Source organism: Panthera pardus, unplaced genomic scaffold, assembly GCF_024362965.1.
Source record: "Panthera pardus isolate Hobbes unplaced genomic scaffold, ASM2436296v1 HiC_scaffold_20, whole genome shotgun sequence".
NCBI lineage: Eukaryota > Metazoa > Chordata > Mammalia > Carnivora > Felidae > Panthera > Panthera pardus.
The window spans coordinates 90,688,422-90,712,101 of NW_026526766.1; the positions used below are offsets into that span (position 1 = coordinate 90,688,422).

The window sequence follows — 23,680 nt, forward strand, 5'->3', positions numbered from 1 at the left end:
CCCCCCCACCCCCACCCCCGCCACAGCCCAGCTCGGCCTCCTTTCCCAAAAGGACCTCTCCTGCTTCTATCCTGTGACTCAGTTCCCCCTCCCCCACACGATGCCATTTTCATTTTGGAAAAGATTCGTTCCAGTTATAAAACCTTGTAAGCCCACGACCCACTCGGCTTCCGTGAAAACACACAGCCAGGCAAGGCCCCGTCAGTAACTCCAGCCGCAGGCGCTGGGGTTTTTCACGCACCTCAGGGCATCACGTGGACAATTTATCCCACGGCAACAGCTCAACGCTCAAGCTGTCCTCTAATTATCCTCGCCCTGTGATCGCGAACATCACCTCCACGGTGCCAGAGCCACATAAATACCGCCCAAACGAGGGCTTACTTAGTAGTTTCCTGAGATGCCCCGTTACAGGTGATGTTCCACCGGATCACCCACCCGCCCGCCTCACGGAACCGGGGTTCACTCTGGTCACCGGCCGTCAGCAATCTGGAGCGTCATCAATCAAAACCTCGGCTCACTAACCAGCCGATTAGCAGAGAGCAGAGCCGTCAGGAAGCAAACGCTCCTCGGGACCCCCAGGCCGGGCGAGGGGCTTTGGGGCCCGCGGGTGCCGTCCCAGAGGCCCTTTCTCGGTCCCACCCCATCACTGGGAGCCCTTCCAGGGGCGCACGGGGTCTGTCTCTCCATCCCCCGCGCCCAGCGGAGGGCAGCAGACGGCCCCGCACGTCCGTATCCGGGAACCTGGACCCTCAGCATACACAGAGAAGCCCTGAGACACCTCCCCGACCTTTCCCAGTGCTCGCCTGGGCCCCCAGACACTGGCGAGTGCACACTCACACATGTCCTGATCCCCCAGGAGGCGCGCCCCTCTCCCAGCCGTGTCCTGTCCCCTCCAGGTACCACGCATCACTTACCCGGGCCTGCTGCAGGATGGCCTGAGCCTGGGACTCCTGAGCCGACACCATGGGACCCTTGGAGCCAGCGTCACCTCCCCCTCCAAAGCGGAACTGCAGGCGTAAGACAGGGGGTCACCGAGGGTGCACCGGTATGGGTGCCCACGCTAGACCCCGGGGCCTCCCGGGTGACAGCGGAGCCTGGCGGGGGTGGGGAGGCCTCTGGTTGGACAGTGTCTGGCCCGAGCCCCCTCCCTGGACACGCTGCCCCAGCCCCGCCTGCCGGCTTCAGCCCTAGGGCCACCGGAAGACCCGCCCCGAGTCTGGAAAGACCTTTCTGACTTCCACGGCATCTCACTCTGAGACCCCACAGCCCCTATTTATTGCAAGAAAAAGCCAAGGGCTCAGTGCAAATGCCTGTGCTGAGGAGCCCTAGCTCCTGGCTGCACACAGGGTACCCTCAGCTGCACCTGGCCTCCTGGGTAGCACCAGGTCGCCAGCCAGAAGACTGACCTCTGGGCCAGCGGGCCCGGGCCTGGGCTCCCACAAGATCAAGGAGGGACCAGCGGGCAGCATGCCCGCTCGTGGGTCCCCGCAGGGATGGTGGGAGTCTGACAAGAGGAGCAGGCTTTCAGAGCCAGTGTCCCTGCACCTGAGGTGGGCCACTTGGGATCCTGGAAACACCCCAGGAGAGCCTATTTCTATGAGACAGTTGTCCCACATTGGAGTGGCCTGTGGCCAGGGGATGGTCCCCCTCAAACATAGAGCCCGGGGCCCCCTCTCCACCGAATTCTGAGCCCCAAATCCACCCACGCTGCCACCCACGCACCCTGCCGTGCACCCCACCACCCACCGCCACAAATGATACTCACGGGCAACATGAGCATGGTTCCAGGAGGGCCGGGCAGCCCATCAGCCCCTGGAAGGCCTGGGCGTCCAGGGGGACCCTGTGGACAGAGGGCCCGAGACAGCTGGGTCAGGATGCAACGGGGATGGGGCAGGGCTGTGTCCAGAGAAGGAGGGCGGAGCCGCAGCCCACGAGGAAACCCACAAGGCAAGCACAGGACCAGCAAGACCCCCGTGGCGCGGAATGTTCCAGAATCCAAGCACAGAGGAAAGGAGGGCCTGAGAGATGTGGGCTGAGGACGAGGAAAGGCTTCAGGGGGAGAGAAAGAGGAGGGAAGAGGTTCGGAGCCGGATCCACAGAGATGTGCAGGGAGAGGTGGGAGACCCAAGTGCAGGGGGCAGAGGGGCCACCCCGGGCGGCGGGCAGTCGGCCGAGCCAGGGCCCCCAGCAGCCAGGAGCGCCCCCTCCGGGCCTGCACACCGACTGGGCAGGCAGCCCAGGAGACCAAGGCCCACTTCCCCCATTTCCTCCGCCTGCCAGTGACCCGGCCCCCACGACGCTGCGTGTCTGTCGCTCAGACAGAAGGCGGTCGGGGTGACCGCTTCCCCTTGCTTGGACAGACACAAGGGACCCCAGTGAACGGGGGGACGTCCGTGGGACACAGACCCCTCTCGAGCAATCTCAAGAGCCCGTGTGTCCAGATGACATGGTGGCCCCCACACGTCCTATTAATCTGGTCCCCAAAGCAGGCTGCAGACAGACACCCCCCTATAGATTCTCTAGACTGACCCTGGCCGCTCCAGAACGCTACCAATGTGAAACGGACGAGACAGTTTATTAAAAAAAAAACGTATTATCAGCCAGCCTCTTCACAAATCCTGGCAGATCCCCACCCAGCCTGAGGCAGAGGTCGTTCGCTGCTGAGCCCTCCGCCTCGGAGTCGGTCCCAAATCAAACCCCAATTTAAGACGTAGGGTCCGTGCCTCCCCGGCACGAGACGCCAGCCACGTGGTGTCTCCGTGGCGTGCGTGGGCCTGTGTAGCACCGGAGGCCGGGGGCCCACTGGGGGCGGCCCCTCGTCCACTCTCCGCCTCCAGAGCCCCTCCTGCCATGCCCCCCACCCCTGCTCTTCCTGAGCCACGGTGCTGGGACCGCAGCCTTGGTGGGAAAGCCCTCACCCTCTCGACCGCAACCAGGATGATGCCAAGGAACGGGCAGAGAACGACCCGGGAACTGGGGGAAAGAGGGGCTTTGGAGGGAAAAGTGATGCCCCGCCCTCAGGAATCCACCCAAAGCTTTAAAACGTGAGTCTCACAGAGCAACTAACCCACGACTGCTTGAAAAACTGTCCGCGAACCTTTGCCCCGTGCCCAGGTCTGCAACCTCGTCCCCTGAGCTGGAAGGCGGGGCTACATCAGAGGCATCTTCCCATTTCTCAGGACACTGACCCCGGGCCCCCAGTGTGGCTCACTTGGTTCCACAGCCCACGTGGGACATCGAGGGACGCTCCGGAAAGCGGGCGGGGAGGTCGCGGGGACCCTGCGCGGCCCCAGCCGCCGGATTAGAAGTGAAGTAAGCAATGTCACCTTTCCTGTGTCACTTGATCGGCTGGGCCCCAAATCAGTGCCCTAACTGGCTCGGAGGAGAGGGTTGCCAAGCGGTGACATGGCAGGGCTCCAGTCACACCTACACGTAGACACAGGTGGCCACCTCCATGTTAAGAAGTCGCTGCTGTTTCACGGGGTTTCTAAGAAGTTGCTGCTGTTTCACGGGGTTTCCGGAGGCCGTTGCTGGCCCTGCGTTTGCACAGAGATGAAGGCCAAGGGCACTCAGATCCTTGGCAAAGCCGCCGTCAGCCGCGGCCGCAGACCCAGTCCCGAAGCTGGGCCCGTGAGCCCTCCGCTCAGGGCCAGATGAGCCGCCCAGGGCCCGCCTCCGGGCTGCGGTGTGGGTGCAAACAGCACGCGGCAGCCCGAGCCGTTTTTCCTGAAAAGGGCAGCAAGGGAGGGGGGCCCCGAGGGCCAGAGAAGTCTTTACGCTGAGATATTTTTGCTTGGCTCTTAGACCTAGAAAAGGAGGGGACCGTGGCATGAATTCTCTAGATTCTCAGTAAGTGTGCCCTTCCTTCCTCCTTTTTAGGCCAGCGCCTGGGCAACTGGAGCTCGGGAGTGGCAGTAAAGCTCCGGCGGCCCCTTCCCGCGGCACATCTGAAAACTGGGGTCGGGAGCTGTGCCCACAGCTGGGGTCACAGCCTCGAGTGAAGCTGGCACATTTCTCCCTCACCCTGCTGACCCCACCTGCCCCAGCCAAGCCCGCCGCCCGGAGCGGGAGCAGGCACCAGGAGGAACGCCCGAGCTCTGCCCGTGGAGGCTTTCCGAGCCCCGGGAGGCTGGCAGAGCTGGACGGAGGCACTGAGATGTGCCCAGGATTGTTTCTAATTCCAGCCTGCCCCCTCTCAAAAGGAGCGTCCCAGCATGCTCCCTGATGTGAAAGTGGGTCCTTCTGGCCTCCGGGGGGCTCAAGGGATTAGCCACGTCTCACAGAGGGGGAATGTTCAAGCCACAGCAGGACAATGGCCCGCCACGCCCAGGGCAGGGCCGTGCCACCGTGGCTCGCGGCCCTGCGGCTTATGGGACACCTTCACGTCCAGAACGGAGGCCCTTTCCCACGGGAGCACCTCCCTCCCTGCAGAATCGGATGCGCTCAGTGCCCTCCGGGGAGGGAGCAGCGAGGGAGGCCCACGTCCGTCTGTGACCGCGTCCTGTGTCCACGTGCAGAGACACCGGCCGTGGGGAATTTGTGAATAATCAGGTGTGGTGGGTTGAATGGTGGCTCCACGGAAGACGCTTAGGAGCACTGGGAGAGAACAGATCCGCATGCTGCCCCAGGAGGCGGGAGAGAACAGACCTGCCCTGCCAGCCTCACTCAGTCACACAGCCTCATACAATCCGCAACGGAACCTGCCTGTCAGGTGCCAGGGACCCAGCCTGGGTCCATTCCCCCGGCACTGGGCGTAAATCCTGCCCACCCAGGGGGGAAAGCGGTGGCACAGTGGGGTGCAGTCCCCAGGGTGGTACTGGGGACCCCACACGGCACCCGTGATGCACACTCTCTCGTGGGGGAGGCGGTACCGACCACTGTTCCTTAGGGCAGGGCTTACAAACCTTGTAAGGCACAGAAAACACATCCAAGCAAAATCCCACGGGAAAGCCCGACCCTTGAAAGATAAGGAAGGGCAGGGGTGGGGGGGGGGGGCGACCCTGCCGGGGGCACTGAGTGCATCCGATTCTGCAGGGAGGGAGGTGCCCCCGTGGGAAAGGGCCTCCGTTCTGGACATGAAGGGTCCTGAGAGGAAACCTGCATGTGGGATCCGGGCTCCCTGGGAGTGCTCAGCCCCGTGTGGGATCCACAGGGCCCTCGGGACACCCAGCTTTCTTGTCCCTCGTTTCCCTCTGAGCCTGAGGATGAAGTAGGGACCAGGACAGCTGGCCCAGATCAAGCCCGCCCCTGCCTTGCCTCCGCCTCGTGGCTTTCACAAGCTTTCCCTCGGCCCACCCGGGCCTGGCCGCCTGTCACCAAGGGGCGCTGGACGGGGTGATGGCTCAGGCCCCTTCTCACCTCTGACGCCGCCCAAGCGCAACAGCAGCTCGGTGGAGCTGACAGCCACCCAGTTAGGAAGACAGGCTCGACTAGTCCAGGCCACATAGGAAGTAATCAATAGTTGGTAACAGGAAAGGCTACAGAACCCCAGGATGGTGGAACTGGAGTGGGAGGGAGGGGAGGATCCTTCCAGATCACCCAGTGAAAACCTGTCACATCCAGACAAGCAAATGGGGCCAAGCAGATAGGGGATCAGAACGTGCCACCCCAAAACGTGCCACTTTGCTCTGAGGACGATATCGGGCTGACGGTAACCGAGAATCAGCAAAAGTTCTCTGCCCTCCCCTCACCTGCCTTAAAGGAGCGCGTAAGTTTCCCTCTGGACAGATGGCACGAATTACCCACCACCCCGACCTGTACCAGGATGAGGACGCTCCTGATCACTGGAGACCGGGAGACCGAGCGCAGGCACGGAGAAAAGGCTGCACAAGCAGATCTTACTAAAACGACCCTGACCTTCCATTCATTTCCCCGTATGTTTCCTAGTCACTTTCCCACAATTTATCGCCCTTGGTCGAAATGGTACAGAAGCTCTCAAGTCCCTGTACGTGTAAAACCTAAAACAGTAATAAAAGCGTGTGCCTGTTCTCCTATCGATGCCGTCTTTTTGTCCGTTTAATTTATAGGCCCCCATCACCAAACATAAGAGGATGGAGGGAAATTTTTTCCTTCTACACAGGGATTCTGAGTTCTCCCTGCTGGCAGGTGGCAGGGTAGGATCCCGACCCTGCATCCAGTGTTCTTTGCCAGCTGATCAGCTGCGTATCCGGGAGACGTGGGCACAGAGAGGATGCTGAGCTTTGAGCAGGGACAACTCCTTAGACAACGACGGCTTACGCAGGGCCCAGAGGGTGGGCAGTGCTCGGCTCCTGGAATCGGCTCCCCCTCCCCACTTGGAAAGGAACTGGGGAGGCCGAGTGGGCTACAGATTTCCCTCTGACTCCAAGGACAGCATGCTTCAGAGGAGCGGGTCCCTCTGCCGACCCCATCCCCAGGCCCCGTGCTCCTGGATCCTGGCTTGAATTTAGAGACACCAGTTGCTTAAACCAACGACATCCCACTGGCAGCGGCCTTGGCTCCTCTAACAGAGCCGCTGGGTCAGGCACGGAGCACCAGTCACCAACGAGACCACCCACCCCTGGCACCGAGCTGGTTCGGCCCAAAGGCAGGGGCCAAGTGGGGAGGAGTCCTCAGTGCCAGACAGCGCGTAGAACTGGGTGATGGGCAGGTGGCGGGTGGAGGGACGGACACTCGCAGCAACACCGAGGCTGACCAAGGTCCATCAGTACCCGTGCACCCAGTGGATAGCGTCCCGTCCTGCATCTAACGGAGACGACAGCACCTGCCACGCCGTGTGGTCCCCCCTCACTGACGTCTGGGCTCAGGCACGCTTGTGGGTCCGTCTCACGACGGCCCCCGTGGGGGCAGTTGGTCATACAGATCTTTGGGGAAAGGGCCCCCAGAGCGAGCTGGGGGAGGGACAGCAGAACCCTATGGTCTGGTCCCGCGGCCAGGGCAGAGCAGTGGCCCCGTGTCTGGAGTCGTGCCGTGTGGCAGAGAGGAGGGGCCACATGCGGCGAGGCCGGGAGGCGTGCGAAGGCCACCAGCCGCCATCTTGTTTGGTGCCCATGCGATCGGTCCTCAAAGGCCACCCCGCCGCACAGAACGCGGCTAACCCCAACCCCCTCGGTCAGGGCTCACCTGCTCTGTCGGCGGGCACCCCCCCACGTGCCCGGCACCGCTCCAGAGCCTGACCGCCAGACCCCCACGGACTTCCTGCCGCGTGGCCTCGGAAGCAGACCCTAGCCGCCCCTCCACACGACCAGACGCAGCCACCGGGCCCCGTCCACGCGCCCTCCCTGCGCGTCAGGTCCACACTCTCTGGGCGGTGTGCCGGGCCCTGGGGACAGCCATCCATCAGGACACACACACGCTCCTGGTTTCTCCCGTCCACAACCTGGCCACCTGATAACTGTCTGTGCCCACGTCGATATTCACGGGACCAGAAAGAAGAAAGGAGACAAGCCGGGCAAGAACCCCATGGCCGCAGTACCCCAAAACTCCACTAGGTGTCAGAGAGAAATTGTGGCTCAGCCTTCACCTCAAGGGCAGCGACCTGGGGACACGTCCCTTTGCTCTGGGGACCTCAGGATACATCCCTTTGACGGACGAGGGGGGAGAGCAGGGGGGAAGGACATGTCCCTTGGACTGGGGGCGGGGGAGGGGGGGACTCCTGGACGGGTCCCTGTGACTGGGGAGGATCCTGGGACATGTTCCTTTGACCGAGGGAGACCCTGGAACGAGTCCCTTTGACCCGGGGCAAGCCCTCCTATTCAGTAGCTTGATTTCCAACAAGGAAGACAGAGTGCGGGGAAATCAAGGCCCAAGAAGCTCACGTACTAAGGAAGGACAGATGTAGGTCCCGATCCCAAGTGACATGGACAACACGTGGACAGCCTGACATCGCAGGCCACAGGGCCCTCTGTGAGCTGGTCACAGCAGCCTCAGTGGAACTCAGGCCTGGCACACTCTTGCCCTTGCAGGTGCCATCTGCCCCAGGCTCGGGGCTGGGCAGCACTCGAGCTCCCTAAATTTCTGAAGACGGACGCAATGAGGGGGTGGCGGGAGGGGTGAGGGGGCCAGGGGCAGTTTGGGGAAGAAAGCCGATATACCCGTGCACATGTGAGGACAAGGCCAGCCACAGAGCGGAAAGGCACACGGACCAGCCCACAGAGCGTGTGGTCCCAAGGAGCGGAGTCACCCCTTACCCTTTCTCCAGGGTCACCCACTTGGCCAGTGGGTCCCATCGTTCCCGGAGGTCCTGGGAGACCCTGGAATTAAAACCAAAATCAGGACAGAATTCAAAGATACAGTCGCAGGGCAACACCCCATTCCCGCCTTGCTTCAGGGGAGGGTGGGGGTGGGCCAGGGCAGCGCTGGGCCCCGGGGGGTCTGCAGAGGTGGGTGCCCCCTCTTTTCCATCCAGGACCTTCAAGGGGTGCCACTGACCCCGCACCCCCAAGCACCTCCCACAGGCCCGGGAAATTAAACACGACACTCACTGCGGGGCCTTCGGGGCCCGGCGGCCCCTCCATAAGCATGCCCTGGAAAAGACAGGAGACAGCGTCTGAGACCCCAGGACCCCGTCTCTCCTGAGATCGCAGCACGGGTCCGGACCCCCGGCAGGGTGACCCCGTGAGGGTCACAGACCTGGGCCTTGGAGTGCATGCCCACCAGGGGCCCAGAGCAAGGAGGGGACGTGGCCAAGACCGTGGGACCCGCAGCCGCCTTCTTCCCAAGCCCCTCACCCTGCCGCTAGGCCCCCTGCCTGACGGCCTTTACGGCCAAGTGGGGACAAGGCCTCCTGCCCCCCGCCCCCGTCAGCCTGGGCCCCAGAGAGGCCCGATGCGTAGCAGAGGGGGACAGAAGACAGAGCTCCCTGGCCCGGGTCGTGCCCCCCACTCCTGGGCATCCGCTTCCAGCCCCTTCCCAGGGCAGGACCCTCCTCCCGCAGGACGAGGGAGAGCTGTCAATGCCCGGGCCGGGCAGCCCCAGCTCCCTGTGTGTCTCTTCCCACTCCAGGGGGCTCCGAGGCAGTGCACAGCCTTGTAGGAGGGAAGGGATCTCCTGCCCCCTGTGAGAACACAGCGGGCATAGTATCTGGGGGTCCCGGGACCAGCAGGCTTCAGCCACACTCGGGGGGGCTGGCGACACACACAGCCACGCCCCCCCCCCCCCCCGGCTGATTCTTGAGACTGCCGGGACAAGGGTCAGGGAGCCGGGTGTCCCTGGCCCCCCGGGGCAGACCTTGCGCCCCTGCTCCCCCAGACCAAAGAGAGTGCGGACTGCTTCCCCACCCCGGGAGGTGGCGTGTGCCTCTGTGCCGGGACTCTGCTTCCACGGTGACCAGTGGCCTTGAGAGACCTGGGGGGGGGGGGGGCGGGTCTCCCAGGGGGAGGACGGGGCACGCCCCGCCGAGGCTCACAGACCCGCGCAGGCGAGGTCCTCCGACCCCCCAGCCTCCCCGCCGGGGCTCCCCGGTCACTGCCAACACGTGTTTACACAGATGTGTGCTCAGAGGACTATTTGTGCTTGAGATATACACAGGCAGTTCATCCAAATAGCTTTCGAATTTCCTCCTCTGACAAAGGCAGCTGAGAAGGCTCAGAAACCGGGCTGGGGTCAAGCGAGAGACCTCTGGCCGCGGCGGGGCCCGGGGCCCGCAGCCGTCTTCCCAGACACGCCGGCCGTTGTTCTTGGGGAGCTGGGGTGCTGCTGGCCACAGATCTCACGGGAGCCTGGGCGGGGAAGGAGGCCGCAGGCCGGGGCGAAGGGGCCCAGCACAGGGAGCCCAGACTGCCCACCAGGGAACGAGGAAGGCTTCGTGGATGGGGGAGAGCAGTGGCCTTCCCGCGGGGCCCTAGCCGGGTCCGCGCCCCACCAGGGTGCAGGCACCGGTCTCAGAATTCGGCAGGGAGAGTCCCCGCGAGTGACGGGCTCAGCCTCCGCCCAGCTCAGGACAACTCTGAGTGCGGGGGCGTCCCCCCCCTTACACAGCACAGAACAGAGCCTCCGAGGGACGTCCACCGGGTAACACAGGACACGGAGTCTGGGGACTGGTCCCTGGAGGCCCAGGCCAGCCAGGAGCCGATAAACCGGAGTCCCCCGAGCTGAGAGGATTTCTGCCTTTCAAGGGGCCCCCGACCCCGCCGTAACGTGTGGATCCGAGGGGAAACGGCAGCCGTGTCCCTGGCTTGGAGGGAGCCAGGGAGCTGGTTCCAAGAGCCCCTGTGACATGAGTCCACCTCCCCAGAGGCAGGGCGCTGGGGCAGGGCGGGGAGAGCGGAAACAGGGGCTACCCCGCCCTCTGCGGTCAGCGGTCAGCTGTGAGACCCACGTCGGCCGGCTCCCAGGACTCGGCCATCTGTTTACAGAGCTAAGACTTTGAGAGCATCTCCGGGTTGAGAAACTGCGACTGTTTACACAGTGTCCCTGGGGGACCGGCGAGGCCCCTGTGGACACGTGGAACCGACTGGGGACTGGGAAGGACACAGCGCTGGGGCCAGAGGAGGGAGCCCTCCCCTAACTGTGCCCAGATGCCTCGGTTTCCCTCACTTTGCGTAGACACGCTGTCTGTGTGGGACCATCTCTCCTCTGTCAGCCCCTCGTCTGCACCCCCCGCCCCCCAGCAGCTCACCGCCAGGCGACCCATCTGGCAGCTGCGAGCAGACAGGAAGCTCACCCGGAAGGTACCAGCCTGGCCTCTCCCCAGGCCTCCCCGGAGCCCAGGCACCTACCTGCCCTGGGGCCCCACGTTCTTCCCAGGCAGGACAGCCTGCCTGCCTCCGAGGCCATGCGGACCCCACAAAAGGCACCCCAAGTCAAGAGCGGATGCACTCGGGGACCAGACTGTCTGGGCACATGTGCAGTCAGTGAGATCAGCTCAGCGACGCTGCCGGCTCACCTCTGGCCGGGGCGGCCCGTAATGACCGCAGCAAACCCACTGTCCTCTTGGGGAGCCCCCACCCAGGCCACCCACGGCACTGCGCTCCCCCCAGCCCACCTTTCCCCTGGGCCTGGTGTCGGGATCTTTCGTGTTGCTGAGCGGGAGGCCGCCTGGCACTGGTGCACCTCCGCACCTTCCCCTGCACCGCCACCCCCCCACCCCCAGATAAGCCTTCCTTGGACCCGCAGGGGGTACCGGAAGAGGGTGTTGTCAGCCTGAGAAAAGCATGTGCGTCCAGCGGCCACGGCCCAGTGGGACGGACAGGCCCCATCCCCGGGGCAGGCCCAGAGGGAAAACACACAGCCCCGGGGGACGGCCTTTGCCATCATCCAGCTGCTTCCGCAGGCCGGGCAGGGAGCCAAGCCGGAGGGCTCTGCCCTAATTGCCCGCTGGGGGCTCCACCCCAGAGACGGGCCACGTCCCGCCTGCCCTAGCCACGGGGCTTCGGGTCCCTCTGGGGGAGACCAGTGGTTGAGGTTCTAAAAGCACCAGAGGAGAGAGGCCACAAAACTCCCCGTCCCAGGAATCCGAGGTCGTGAGGCCCTGGGAGCCCCGACGTCCCGTCCCAGGCCCAGCCACCGGGAACCACGTTCTGGCGGCAGAAGCCTTAGCCCAGCTCCCCCTTGTGACCAGCCTCGGTGCAGGACATCGGCCTTCCCCTCCGGCACACGGACGACGTGGCAGGGTGGACCTCGGCCAGCCCCTCCCCGTTGTCGTGTCCACGGCCGCTGCCCGGCCCACACCGCCGTGGCCACCACACGCGGCCGCAGGGCCCGCCCCAGCAGGCTGACCACGTGGCGGCCTGTCCGCCCAGGGGTCAGGGCCTGAGCTCGGCAGCTCTCAGACCACCGGGGGGCCCCTGGTGCCCCCGGCAGAGGACCCGGCAGCAGGGAGCGGCCGCTGCGCCCCCGGGACCCCCCCCCCCCAGCCCCTCATTCCATCACAGCCCTGTACTTGCTGCCCGTGACCCCAGCCTGGTAGAGCAAAGTTCATCAAAGTCCCTGCACGCGGCTTCACCAGTTGCCGCAAGCTGACCCCAGGCGGTGGCAGTGCCGGCCTTGGAGCGGCAGAGTCCGTGGCTGAACCCCTGCACTGCCCGGCCCGGCCCGAGGGGCCCCGCCAATCCCCTGACCCCTCCAGCGGCTTCTCTCCTCCCCACGGGTTCTGAGTCCCTCTCCTCAAGGTGCTGGAGGCTGGCATGGAGTGAGGCGCTCAGACCGCACGTGCTCAGCGCAGAGGTCTCGCCAGCTGGAATCCCAGGCTCCTCGGTCAAGGTCTAGAACATTCCCCTGCCTGAGGCCCTTTCCTCCAGCTTCCGCCCCAAGCACATGAGGCGTCCACGAGGGGCCCCGTGGGTCGGGCCGTGTCCTGCATGATCCACACGACCCACCACCCCCACCGACTTCAGAGAGGGGACGAGAAAGCGTCCTTACTGGTTCGATGATGGCAGGCTCTCCCTTCTGGCCCTTCTCTCCTCGGGGTCCTTCGATCTGGGTTCACGGAACACAGGGGGGCAGAGAATGAGGCAGAGAAGGGAAAGGGAGGCCTGACCTCACGGGATCCCAATGGCTCACGGCCGGCCGGCCCCAGCCCCGAAGCTGCGGGCGGGAAGGAGCCCCTCAGCCCCGCAGCCCTCACCCCTTCGTAGATGGTGTCCTGGTTGGCGGGCATGCCCGGCCCTATCTCCGACGGGGACACCGTGGGGTCGTAGTAGGGGTCGTAGTAGGTCTCGTCCAGGTTCCTGATGGTTTCTTCCGTAAACTCGCCTTCCAAGTCATCTTCCGGAGGCGGAGCAGGCTGGGAGGGAGGGGAAGCGGGGGGTCACCGGAGGACGGCAGGGACGGGGGCCTCCCAGGAGCTCGGTCGAACGTGCTGGGGCAGGCAAGTCACACATCCTCTCCTCCCACCACAGGCAAACGTCACCCCAAGCCCCACAGCACCCCATGGCAAGCTAAGGCCGCACCGGGATCGGCACGCCGTGGGGAGGCGGGTGGTGTTGGGGGCTCCACCCCAGGGCCTCGCGGTCTGGGGGTAACATGCCTCCCATCCCATCCCATGGACGGGGGGGTTTGGACCCCTCAGAACGCAGGCATCTGCTCAAGGCCGTCAAGACTCAGGCTCCATGCGATGCACTTACTGAGCACTGCACCAACATCCCCCCCGCACCGGCCCCCGACCCTACAACTCGCCTACAGCGCCTGGACCCGTCGTGCCACCTCCTGAATGAGGACAGGGATCGGGAGGCAACGAAACCGCCCAGGGTCAGCGGACAGGCCTCAAGCCCGGTCTGCCCGGCGGGAAAGCCCTCGGTGGCAGCCGGCACCACCTGTCCTCGTGCCTCCTCCTGGTCCAGACCCCCAGCTCATGCTCCTGCCCTGCCCGGCCCCCTCAGGCCCCAGACAGGGACGCTGCAAACACGCACATCCCCATCCGTCCCCACGGGAACCCCAAGATACCAGGCAGACGGGGCTCATTCCGCCCATCTGCAGATAAAAACAGACGATGGTGTCACAGGCTCAGCACGTCAGGGGCCCCTAACCCGGGGGCCGAGGAGCAGGGAGCCAGTCCGGGACCCCCGAGGTCAGAAGCGGAGGAAAGAGGGAGCCCCGAGCCCTCATCCAGCCCCCCCTCCCTCCCCCCTGCACCAGGCCCGCTTGCAAGGGAAGCAATTACATTGGAGGCGTTGGCCGTGCTGGTCGTGCTGGTGGGAACCTCGGCCCCTGCGCCGTGATCAGGGGGCAGGTCGGGATTCTCGAAGCCCTCGTAGTTCAGGTCCTCATACGGGGCGGGCGTGTAGTAGTCCTCGCTGGGCATGTAGTCATAGACCCCGAAGCCGGGGTCGTCCTCCTTCCCGGCCCCCTCGCTGGTGTCGGGCACTGAGGGGGCTGCCGTGGGGGCTGTGGTCTGCTCCTGAGAGCGGGGAACGGAGCGGGAGTCAGGGAGGCAGGGGGCCCAGGGGAGCGCCGTCCGTGGCCTAAAACCCCTGATCCTGCACTTGAGAAGGGCAAACTGTATCTCCAGATTTAAACGTTTTTTTTTTTAAGTTTATTTCTTTTGAGAGAGAGAGAGAGAGAGAGAGAGAGAGAGAGAGAGAGAGAAAGACAGCAGGGGAGGGGCAGAGAGACAGGGAGAGAGAGAATCCCAAGCAGGCTCCACGCTGCCAGCACGGAGCCCAATGCGGGGCTTGAACCCACGAAGCCCCAAGATCATAACCTGAACCGAAACCAAGAGTCGGATGCCCACCCCACTGGCCACCCAGGTGCCCCTGTATCTCCGGCTTTAAAAGGAAGACGCCAGACTCAAAGCAACGTGCCCCTTCACACCTCTGTCTGCTGTCCACACGCCATGGTGGAAAGCCCTCTGCCCAGCCTCCCCCGCAGCACAATGCACAGAAGGTCACTCAGTCACCCGGTCACTGGTCCCCTGCCGAGCGTCCACCCGCCACCTTCCGGCGGCCACGGTGCCCTCCCGCCCCCCAGGGCCCCGTGGCCTGCAGCGCCCAGACCTCGGCAATCTCTGTGGTCTCTCTAGCAGCTTCCACGGGCTTGTTGGTGGGGGCGGGCTCCTTGCCCGGGTCCTCTGTGTCCTCGTAGTAGGGGTACTCGTAGTAGTACGCATCACCTTCCCCTTCTCCTTCTGGGTACTGAGAGAAAATTGGGGCCGTGTGAGGAAGGCGGGCCCCACGAGGAGCCACGCTGCTCTCCTCACCATCCAGGTTCAGCCAGGAACAGCGGGCACCGGAGAGTCGTGCCCCACTCCGGGTGCGAACCCGCCTGCGGCCCCGAACCAGCTTCCGCCCCCTCCAGCTCCTTGGACAGCAGAGTCAGCCCCGTGAGAAGCACAAGGGAGGACACGGGGGCCCCAGGTCCCCTTCAAAGAAAGTCGAGTCCTAAAAGGTACAGACGTGCTGACGCTTTGGGACCAAGGGTCTGGACAGCCGGTCAAACTGTGGCGTCTTGTGACAACGCTGCTGTCACTCAGGATCCCCTGCCCTCTGCTGAGGCCCCAAACCATAGCGACAGGGAAGGTGTCACCCTCAAAACTGGGGAAGGAGTCCGGCCAGAAGGCCTCAAAGACCTGCCTGGGCCATGGGACCTCAGCCTCACGAGGGACACCCTTCCTCTTCTGACTGGTCGCCACAGAAGGAGGCCAGAGGACTAATGAGAACAGGTTGAACACGACAGAAGACGTGAGTCACCCGTGACCAGGAGGTGGGAGGATCTCCACTCGGAAAAGGTGGGGAGAACGCCAAGTAGGCTTAAGCAAGGTGCTGCCGACGCGGGGCGGGTGGGTGAGCAGGATTCCACAGACCACGAGCCTCTGACTCTCGCCCAGTGGGTTTATTTTGAACACTGGTCCCCCGGCTTTTGTGTCCCTCCACCCCTGCCGGCCTGCCTGCCCTGCCCCCCACCAAGGGGCCTGCCTACAGCCCTGCCATGAACCAACGGGGCCAACTCACATATTCATCCGGGTTGGGATCCTGTGACTGGGGGGTGTCGGGGACCGCGGTGTCACAGTCTGGGCTGTAGTGCTCACAGTGATCGTAAGCCGCCCGATGGTCGGAGACAAAGAGCAGCTGCTGGATGTCACCCTGGAAAAGGACAAAAGCCCTTGAATAAGTGGCGCACCGGGGACTCACATGGGGATCCGGGAGGCCAGCCTGACGCCCTGAGGTGGTGAGCAGCCCAGACAAATCTTGGGAGGAGCTTGTCTTCAGGACCAGCCTTCCTTTCAGGAAGATGCCCTCGAATCACCACTCAAGCTAGGATGGCCAGCCCATCCAACCATGCATCTAATCCATCCACCCACCCATCTATCCACCCATCTAACCATCCATTCATCCATCTACCCATCCACCCACTCATTCTTCCATCCATCCATCCATCCATCCATCCATCCATCCATCCATCCACCCATCCACCCACCCACTCATCCATCCATTCATCCACCCACCCATCCATCCATCCATCTACCCATCTACCCATCAATCCATCCATCCATCCATCCATCCACCCACCCACCCACCTATCCATCCATCTATCCATCCACCCATCTTCCCTCTACCCATCTACCCACTCATCCATGCATCCATCCATCCATCCACCCACCCATCCATCCATCCATCCACCCATCTATCCAGCCAGCCAGACAGCCAGCCACCCTTCCAACCATCCATCCATCCATCCATCCATCCATCCATCCATCCATCCATACACCCATCCAAGCATCCACCCACCCATCCATCTGCCCATCTACCCATCCACCCACCCATCCATCCATCTACCCATCTACCCACCCATCTATCCATCCACCCATCTTCCCTCTACACATCTACCCACTCATCCAACCATCCATCCATCCATCCATCCATCCATCCATCCACCCACCCACCCATCTATCCATCCATCCATCTATCCATCCAACCATCCATCCATCCATCCATCCACCCACCCACCCATCTATCCATCCATCCATCTATCCATCCACCCATCCACCCACTCATTCTTCCATCCATCCATCCATCCATCCATCCATCCATCCATCCATCCACCCATCCACCCACCCACTCATCCATCCACTCATCCATCCATTCATCCACCTACCCATCCATCCATCTACCCATCTACCTATCCATCCATCCTTCTGTCCATCCACCCACCCACCCATCCATCCATCCATCCATCCATCCACCCACCCATCTATCCATCCACCCATCTTCCCTCTACCCATCTACCCACTCACCCAACCATCCATCCATCCATCCATACATCCATCCACCCACCCACCCACCCATCTATCCATCCATCCATCTATCCATCCACCCATCCACCCACCCATCCATCCACCCATCCACCCACCCATCCATCCACCCACCCACCCACTCATTCCATCCATCCACCCACCCACCCATCCATCCATCTACCCACTCATCCTTGCACCCTTGTACCCACCCACCCATCACCCATCTAACCCATGCGTCCAGCCACCCACCCACTTCCATTTATCAGACACCTGTTGGGCACCTGCCAGGTACCAGCCATGTTCTCAGAGCTTTTGTGAACTGTGGGTGATAAACGCAAGCTGTAACTTCCACTCTAAATAGTGAGGGCTTGAGGATATGCTGCCTCCTTCCCTGTTACCCTTATGGTGGGGGAGTATTTTTAAAGAGGAAAATAACCTATGACCCAGAGATTCCAATCCTAGGAACTAAGGCAAGGCATGTAAACAATTCACCCATAAAGTATCGCAATAGGTATTCAAATAGGTCCACAGACACCCGTGCTCACAACAGCATTATTCACAATATCCAAGAGGTGGGAACCACCCAAAGGTCCATCAGCGCATGAATGGATAAACAAATTGTGGCCTGTCCATACACTGGGATATTATTCAGCTATGGAAGGGAATGAAGAACAGACCCATGCTACCACCTGGATAAGCCCACGCTGCCAACCACCGTTTGGCATTCTGGCTCATTGCCATGGCAGCCAAGAGTCCCACCATGCAAGCTAGGAAAAGCACGCAGTTCTATTTTATGCTGATCTCATCAAGATGTGTCAACAGCAGACAAACAAAAGGGAACAAGAACCATAGGTCTCATGAATGTTATCAAACATTTGATGTCCTCCTGGCAGAAGATCCTCGGGTCCCAACCAGATGGATATAAACTGATGTCATGATGATTTTATTAATGGCTAACGTACAGGTGATGTTTACTATAGGTCAGAGACGAGACAAAGAAACTGCGTGCTGTCACTCTTTTTGTGCCCACAAGAACCCTATGAATTATGTTCTATTAATTCCCATCTGAAGCTGAGAAACCCAAAGCCCTGAGGTCACCTGTCTGGCATCCACAGTCACACAGCAGGTGAGGTGGGGCCAGCTCAATGTAGCCTGCACAATATCAATCACTTGTACGACCTGCCTGGGCTCAAAAAGAGGAAAAGGAGTATGGACAAGCATGCCAAACGTTGGAACTATGTCAGTAGAGATGGTGCCCAAGAAAGAATAATTAGGGGCTGTGCCAGGTGTTGAGTTCCTTGGCCCAGAGCCCATCCTGCCGCATGCACATCTATCTATCTACACACTATCCCAATCCATCAATCATTCATCAACTGTATATCCATCCATCACCCACCCACCATCCACCATCTATCTGCCCTACATCCATCATCCATCCATCCACCCATCCATCTATACATCTACCCTCCATCCATCATCTATCCACCATACACCCGCCATCTAACATCCATCCATCCATCATCCATTCAATAGCAATTATCGAGAACCTACTAACTGCCAGCCCCTCCCTGCATCACACACAGGGATGAAGCCGTGGCCCAGAACCACTGCCTGGCAGTGTCCACACTCTACCTAACACTTTGCACTTGCCTTATGCCCATGGGTAAGATCGCATGCACACCCAGACCGCGTATTCATCTGGTCGTCATTGATGCCTCTTACGTCCCACTGTCCCTTTCTAAAGACCTGAGACTAGCCCTGTTCCTGTACCCGCCCCCCCCCCCCCATGGTCCAACTAAAGGCACGTTCTGCTCCTGAAGACAGAGCCATGAGTGAAGCAATAGAACACGTACCCATGAGCTTGACCCAAAGAGGTGGTGCTCATTTGGCACATGTCAAAACCGTGGGCCCAAGCAAGGAAGCTATGCCCTCCTTGACCTTCATTTGATAAAGGTGTGTGAACCCCTCCTCTGTGCTGGATCCTGGACCATGCTGGACAATGGGAGGCTGGCAGGGTGTGCCACTCAAAGTCACTAAGCGTCCTCCCTGGCTCCCAGAAGGCTCTGTGGGAAAACTGGCCCAGATATGGGGCACAGGGGGAATGACTCAGTGGCAGAACTGGGTGACAGTCCTAGAGTCCAGAAAAGGCCCATCCTACCTGATGCCTGAGACATGGGTCCAAATATGTGACCCTCCCCCTCCCCGCTTCAGTTTGAAAAACCTAAGGACCAGCAAGGAGCTCAGAACTCCCCCAAGCTGACCTGTCTCCGTGCAGAGGGCTCCCCTCCCCAAGTTCAGTTGTCCCCCCTTTCACAGAGCTGCCCGCCTGCTCCTTCTCCCTCCCTCTCCCTCCTCTTCGTCCCTCTCTGCCTCTCCCTCTCCTTTTGGATGTCAGAGGCTCCTGGCCCACACTGTAAACTCTCCAACAGACGAGAGCCACGTGACAGGAACAGTGAATCAAAACCACACACTTTTATTAAGCAACAGGACTTCGAGTTCGACTTTCATCCAATTCAAATAAAACATTTTCTTCCTTCAACTGGCAGCTTGACATCCGAACGTATGTTCTCCAAATGCAATCTCTGTAAGGAAGAGGGGGCTCGGGGGGTTCTGGGGGTGGCTGGGGCAGCTGGCATCGGTGCACCCCTTGCGTGCACAGTGGCACACGGGGATAACAGCTGTCGGGTAAAGGGCCTGCCCCCCCAGGAAGCCCAAGTCCTCGGGCCGTGGCCACATCCGGCACATCCGTGTCCCTGCACCCCAGGGCGCCCAGCCCAGAACCAGGCTTCACAGGCCCCGCACGGTGGTCCGGGCAGCCCCCCGACACCAGGCAGGGAGCAAGGCTAAAGGCTAGGGCACGAATACCCACGCACAGACGCAGGGGCCGGGTGCTTCCTAGAGACTCGCCCGGGGCTCTGGAATCCGAGCACACGGTTGGTGCCCACCTGGCCCTCGGCCAACCCCGGCTCCCTGCCTGCCTCGCCCACTCCCCACATTGCAGCAGAGGGCCCCGCCGCAGGGTCCCTGCGAGCACGAAGACCCCTTCGGTCCCAGGGCCCGCCCTCCTCCGCAGACACCTACACTTGGTTAAAACCAGTTTGCCCACAACCCCCCGAGTGGGTCTCCACACCAAAAAAGGTGCCCCTCTGTGCTGTGGGTGCATGTCTCAAAGGGCAGGGATCCACCCATCCCCTGCCCCACTGTGAGAAGGGGACACTGAGGCACGGGTGTTAAGGCTCACACTCTGAGCCTCACGGAAGCTGGGTCAGGTCTGGGCCCGGGTCCTCATCCAGAGCTCCTTCCAACCCGCTGTGACCTCTTCCCTGCACACGTGACGGTTTGTTTCTCAGGTGGGGAGGGCGCCAATACCCGTGTGCCCTTTGCAGAGATCCCGGCCCCCAGTGAACTTACTCCTGCTGAGACCAGACACAACCTCAGAATCTTTCTCCACCCAGAGCTCCCAGCAGCCACCACCCAAAGACTGGGCGCCGGCCTGCCCCTTGACTGGCCCTGCTCTGGTCCGTAGTGTCTTTCAGATGTAACGCGAACGATCGCGACTTTGTGACGGTTGTGAGAGCGTTTTCACGCCGCCTGCTGTGACGGGAAACCCTGAGATTCACTCCGTGTGCCCCCCTCTTCCTGACGAAGCCTTTCTCGGCAGCTGCTGGCGGGAGATGCTGGGGGGCCTGGATCAGAGGCCCCCGCTGCCCACAGCCTCGGCCCCTCGGGGGCCAGGCTGGGCCTTTCGGAAGCTGACCGCCAGCTCCGTGAGGCTGGCCACAGGTCAGAGCTGCCGGTGGGTTCCCTGACCCTCCGGAAGCATGGAGGGCACCCCGGGATCTTTCCCATCCAGCTGCCCTCTCAGGTGGGGGAACCCTGACCAGGAACCCTCAACCAGCCTGGCCTTGACCTTGGAAGTCTGCTGCCCCCTTCCCCGGAGGCAGCCTGGCAACCCCCAAACTCAAAGATTCATGGCTCGCTTGTAAGGTCTGGAGTCGTGTGAGGGGGTGTGTGCGTGCACGTGCGTGTGCATGTGTGTGCATGGACACACGCGTGTACGTGAAGCTCACAAGGTGACCTCTGCGTGACCTTCTGGTCGGGGTGACAGAAACAGAGAGCTTCCGTCCTTAGGGACCCTTGGGAGAAAGCGAGGGGACATTACTGCCCGTGGCCACCGGGCACCTTGAACGTGTCGGGAGCTCTGGGGCGGCAGGGGGGTGGACGCCAGGCCTGGAGAGGGAGCCTCCCAAAGTGCTGACGGTCGGGGCTCACGCCCCGGCCCGGCCCCACCACCCGGGACGCTCCCCTGCTGGCCCCAGGAGGGTCGAGCGGGGAAAGGACACCTGCCAGGCTGCGGGGCTCCCTCTGAGGCCTAGAGACTCACATGCCAATGATTCCGTGTTCCCCGTCAACAACCGATCCTGTTGCTCAGCTAAAACCGACGGCCGGGTCGTGTCTCTAAGGCACTGACTACGTGTGCCGTGGTGCCTGCTCTTTGCCGGGCGCTCCTGGGAGCCCCGTGCGTCCTGCACCCGCGGCCTCCCTGCCCCTCACCGCCCCCTCAGGACGGGGACCTGGGAGCTCAGCCCAGCTGGGGCCTCTCCAAAGGGGTTCCGTGGAGAAGCCCGACACGCCAGGCTGCCCCCCCAGATGTTTGCTAAGAAAGGGTTTACGGGGTTGTTTCAAAAAGTAGTCCCAATGTAGTAAAACCCAAACTCCGAGTGTAGTAAAACCGTCTCATTTTACAGACGAGGAGCGCGAGGTCAGCGGGGTGGGTCCCCTGGACCTCAGCGGGGGAAAGGCTCCGGGGTCCAAGGCCAGGAGTCCTTCCACTCTGGGGACCACAGCGCCAGGTCTGTGAGTGCCTGGCTGCTGCTGGGGGCCCCCTGGCCGTGTCTCTCCTGAGCCTTCCCACAACCCCCACTCACAGATGGGGAAACTGAGGCAGCGCAACCCGAGAATTTTCCAGAGCCAAGAAGGACCCAGTGTGTACTTACTCCTCGCCCCATGGCATTCCACCAAGGTCTCACAGTTGAGCCACGGCCACCTCCCCAACAGCAGCGGCCGGAATCCACGGAGCGTTCCCATGCTGCACTGCGTTCTCCCCCTGCAGTCCCTGGCTTCCCGTCCCCCAGAGTGACCCTGCGTGACGCCTTTTCACACCGTGCCCCTCCCCCCAACCCCCCAGTCCCACCCCAGCGTGGACTGCCCCCTCCGTCCTGCCCAGCATGGCCCCGGCTCTCCCTCGGCCCCGGGAGAAGCCCTCTCCCTCCACGGAGCCTTGCCTGACTTTGCCCCCAGGGAACCCACAAAGTCCGGCACAGTGGGTAAACCCCCGGCCCCGATTCCGCCCGACGGCTCAGTCCGCGGGGCCCAGCGAGGGGGCAGCCCCTCCATCCGCCCCCAGCCCCCCTCTGGGAGCACGAGGCACACGCCCCTGGACTCACGGCCTGACAGTGGGTGACATGCCCCCCACCCTCACTGGGTCCCTACGGGGTCACGTGTGGCCCAGCCCCAGCCAGGCAGCTGGCCTACCAAGGGGCCCAAGCCCCGGTCCCCTCAGCAACAGCCACCCGATCCCTGGGCTCTGGTGACCCTGACCCCCTCCCCATGACCGCTTCCTCACCGTGGCTCCTCTGTGCTCAGGTGGGTGCACTCGCCCTGTGTCTCCGTCTCCCCCCCGTTTCGCAGACGCACACACTGAGGCTCAGAGAGGCGGGGTCCCTCTTGCACGGGCAGAGCGGGGGCTCCGAAGTCGCTGTCCTGCAGCTGCCACCCGAGAGCAGCCCGGCCCCCGCGGAGTTCACGTGGAACGTCCCGCTCGTACGACAACCGTGGCTCCGCCCCGGCCTCAGGACCACCCGCTGCCCCCGAGTCCCCATCTGGGCCCCCGGCCCACAAGTGCCCACCCTGCCCTGCACTCCCGCTCAGGTGCGGACCAGTCTTCCGCTCTCATTCGCCTCTCTTCTGTCCCACCCAGCAAGGTCAGCAAAGCCGTGCCGAGCCCCGAGAAGCTCCGGCCGCGGTGCCCGACGGTCGCTACGGCCGCTGGGCTCCGCTGCGCATCCTCGACCCCGAGGCGACAATCAGGGGCCCTGCTTCCTGGCGAGGACGGGCCGGCGGCAGCCACTGGGACGCGGCGGGGCGCGTGTTGCCCTTGGCCGCGGCCGAGCCAGGAGCGTTTTGCTGAGGGAGCCGGTTGTGCTTTTGCGATAATGAGGTCTCATCCGGGCTGCGTTTCTGCTTAGGAGCTGAGGAAACTGCAGGGTTTTCGTTGGAGAGCTTTGCGGCCGTGGGGGCCGCGGAGCCGGAAGCCGGAGTCTGCCCAAACGGGGGCACGTCCCCGCCTGGCGCATCCGTGCAGCTCAATCGGCTGAATGTTTCCCTCCGGTCCCGCGCCGGCTTCTCTCCCCTCCTGTCAACAAAACCGCCTGAGCCACGGCCCTCCTCGTCCAACCCAAACAGGCCCCGCGGGGGCCCCGCCACGCGCTCGGCTCTCCCCGCGGGTCGCGTAGTCGAATTTCAGCCAGAGCCCTTCGTGTTCGGAAGCGGAGACACGCAGATAATTTGAGAAGGCGGACGCTTCTCGCCCGAGACTGCCGGCGAAACGCTCGGCGAGCGGGCTGTCCCCGGAGCCAAACCGGGAGGGAAGCTTCGACCTCCCGGCTGCCGGCCGCGGGCTCCGGCCACAGACCGGCACCGCCCCGCACGGGCCACGGGGTGCGGCCACCCGCCGCGTGGACAGCCACGGGGGTCCCAGCGCGGCTCTCCAGGCACGGGGGAGGGAGGCCGGCACCCCGGGGTTTCCGTCCCGACCCACGAGGCGCCGAGCCACGGTTTGCTCGCCTCGGGGGAAGCGGTGCTGGGCCTGGGGGGCCCCGGGAGAGCGGAGGCCACCCCGGCCCCTGTGAACAGGAGGGGGTAGCACGTACTGGGACCAGGCACACGCACACAGCGAGCACCAGGCATGCGTGCAGGCGTCAGCCACGATCGTCTACCCTGGCCCGGCGCTCCTCCCCCGGGGACCCTGGC

General features: G+C 62.8%; 1 protein-coding gene across 2 annotated transcripts in view; it reads right to left on the reverse strand.

Annotated features, from left to right (window-relative positions):
- The window catches only part of COL5A1 (collagen type V alpha 1 chain), a 148,695-nt gene that overhangs the window by 72,723 nt on the left and 52,292 nt on the right, over positions 1–23,680 (reverse strand). For both annotated transcript variants that reach the window (XM_053908503.1, XM_053908502.1), the window contains exons 5-13: positions 15,366–15,497; positions 14,412–14,549; positions 13,580–13,816; positions 12,545–12,703; positions 12,340–12,396; positions 8,463–8,504; positions 8,169–8,231; positions 1,766–1,840; positions 915–1,007 (exon numbers count right to left, since the gene is read on the reverse strand). In XM_053908503.1, coding sequence (XP_053764478.1) covers positions 915–1,007; positions 1,766–1,840; positions 8,169–8,231; positions 8,463–8,504; positions 12,340–12,396; positions 12,545–12,703; positions 13,580–13,816; positions 14,412–14,549; positions 15,366–15,497 — 996 coding nt within the window. The remainder of the gene's footprint in view (positions 1–914; positions 1,008–1,765; positions 1,841–8,168; positions 8,232–8,462; positions 8,505–12,339; positions 12,397–12,544; positions 12,704–13,579; positions 13,817–14,411; positions 14,550–15,365; positions 15,498–23,680) is intronic.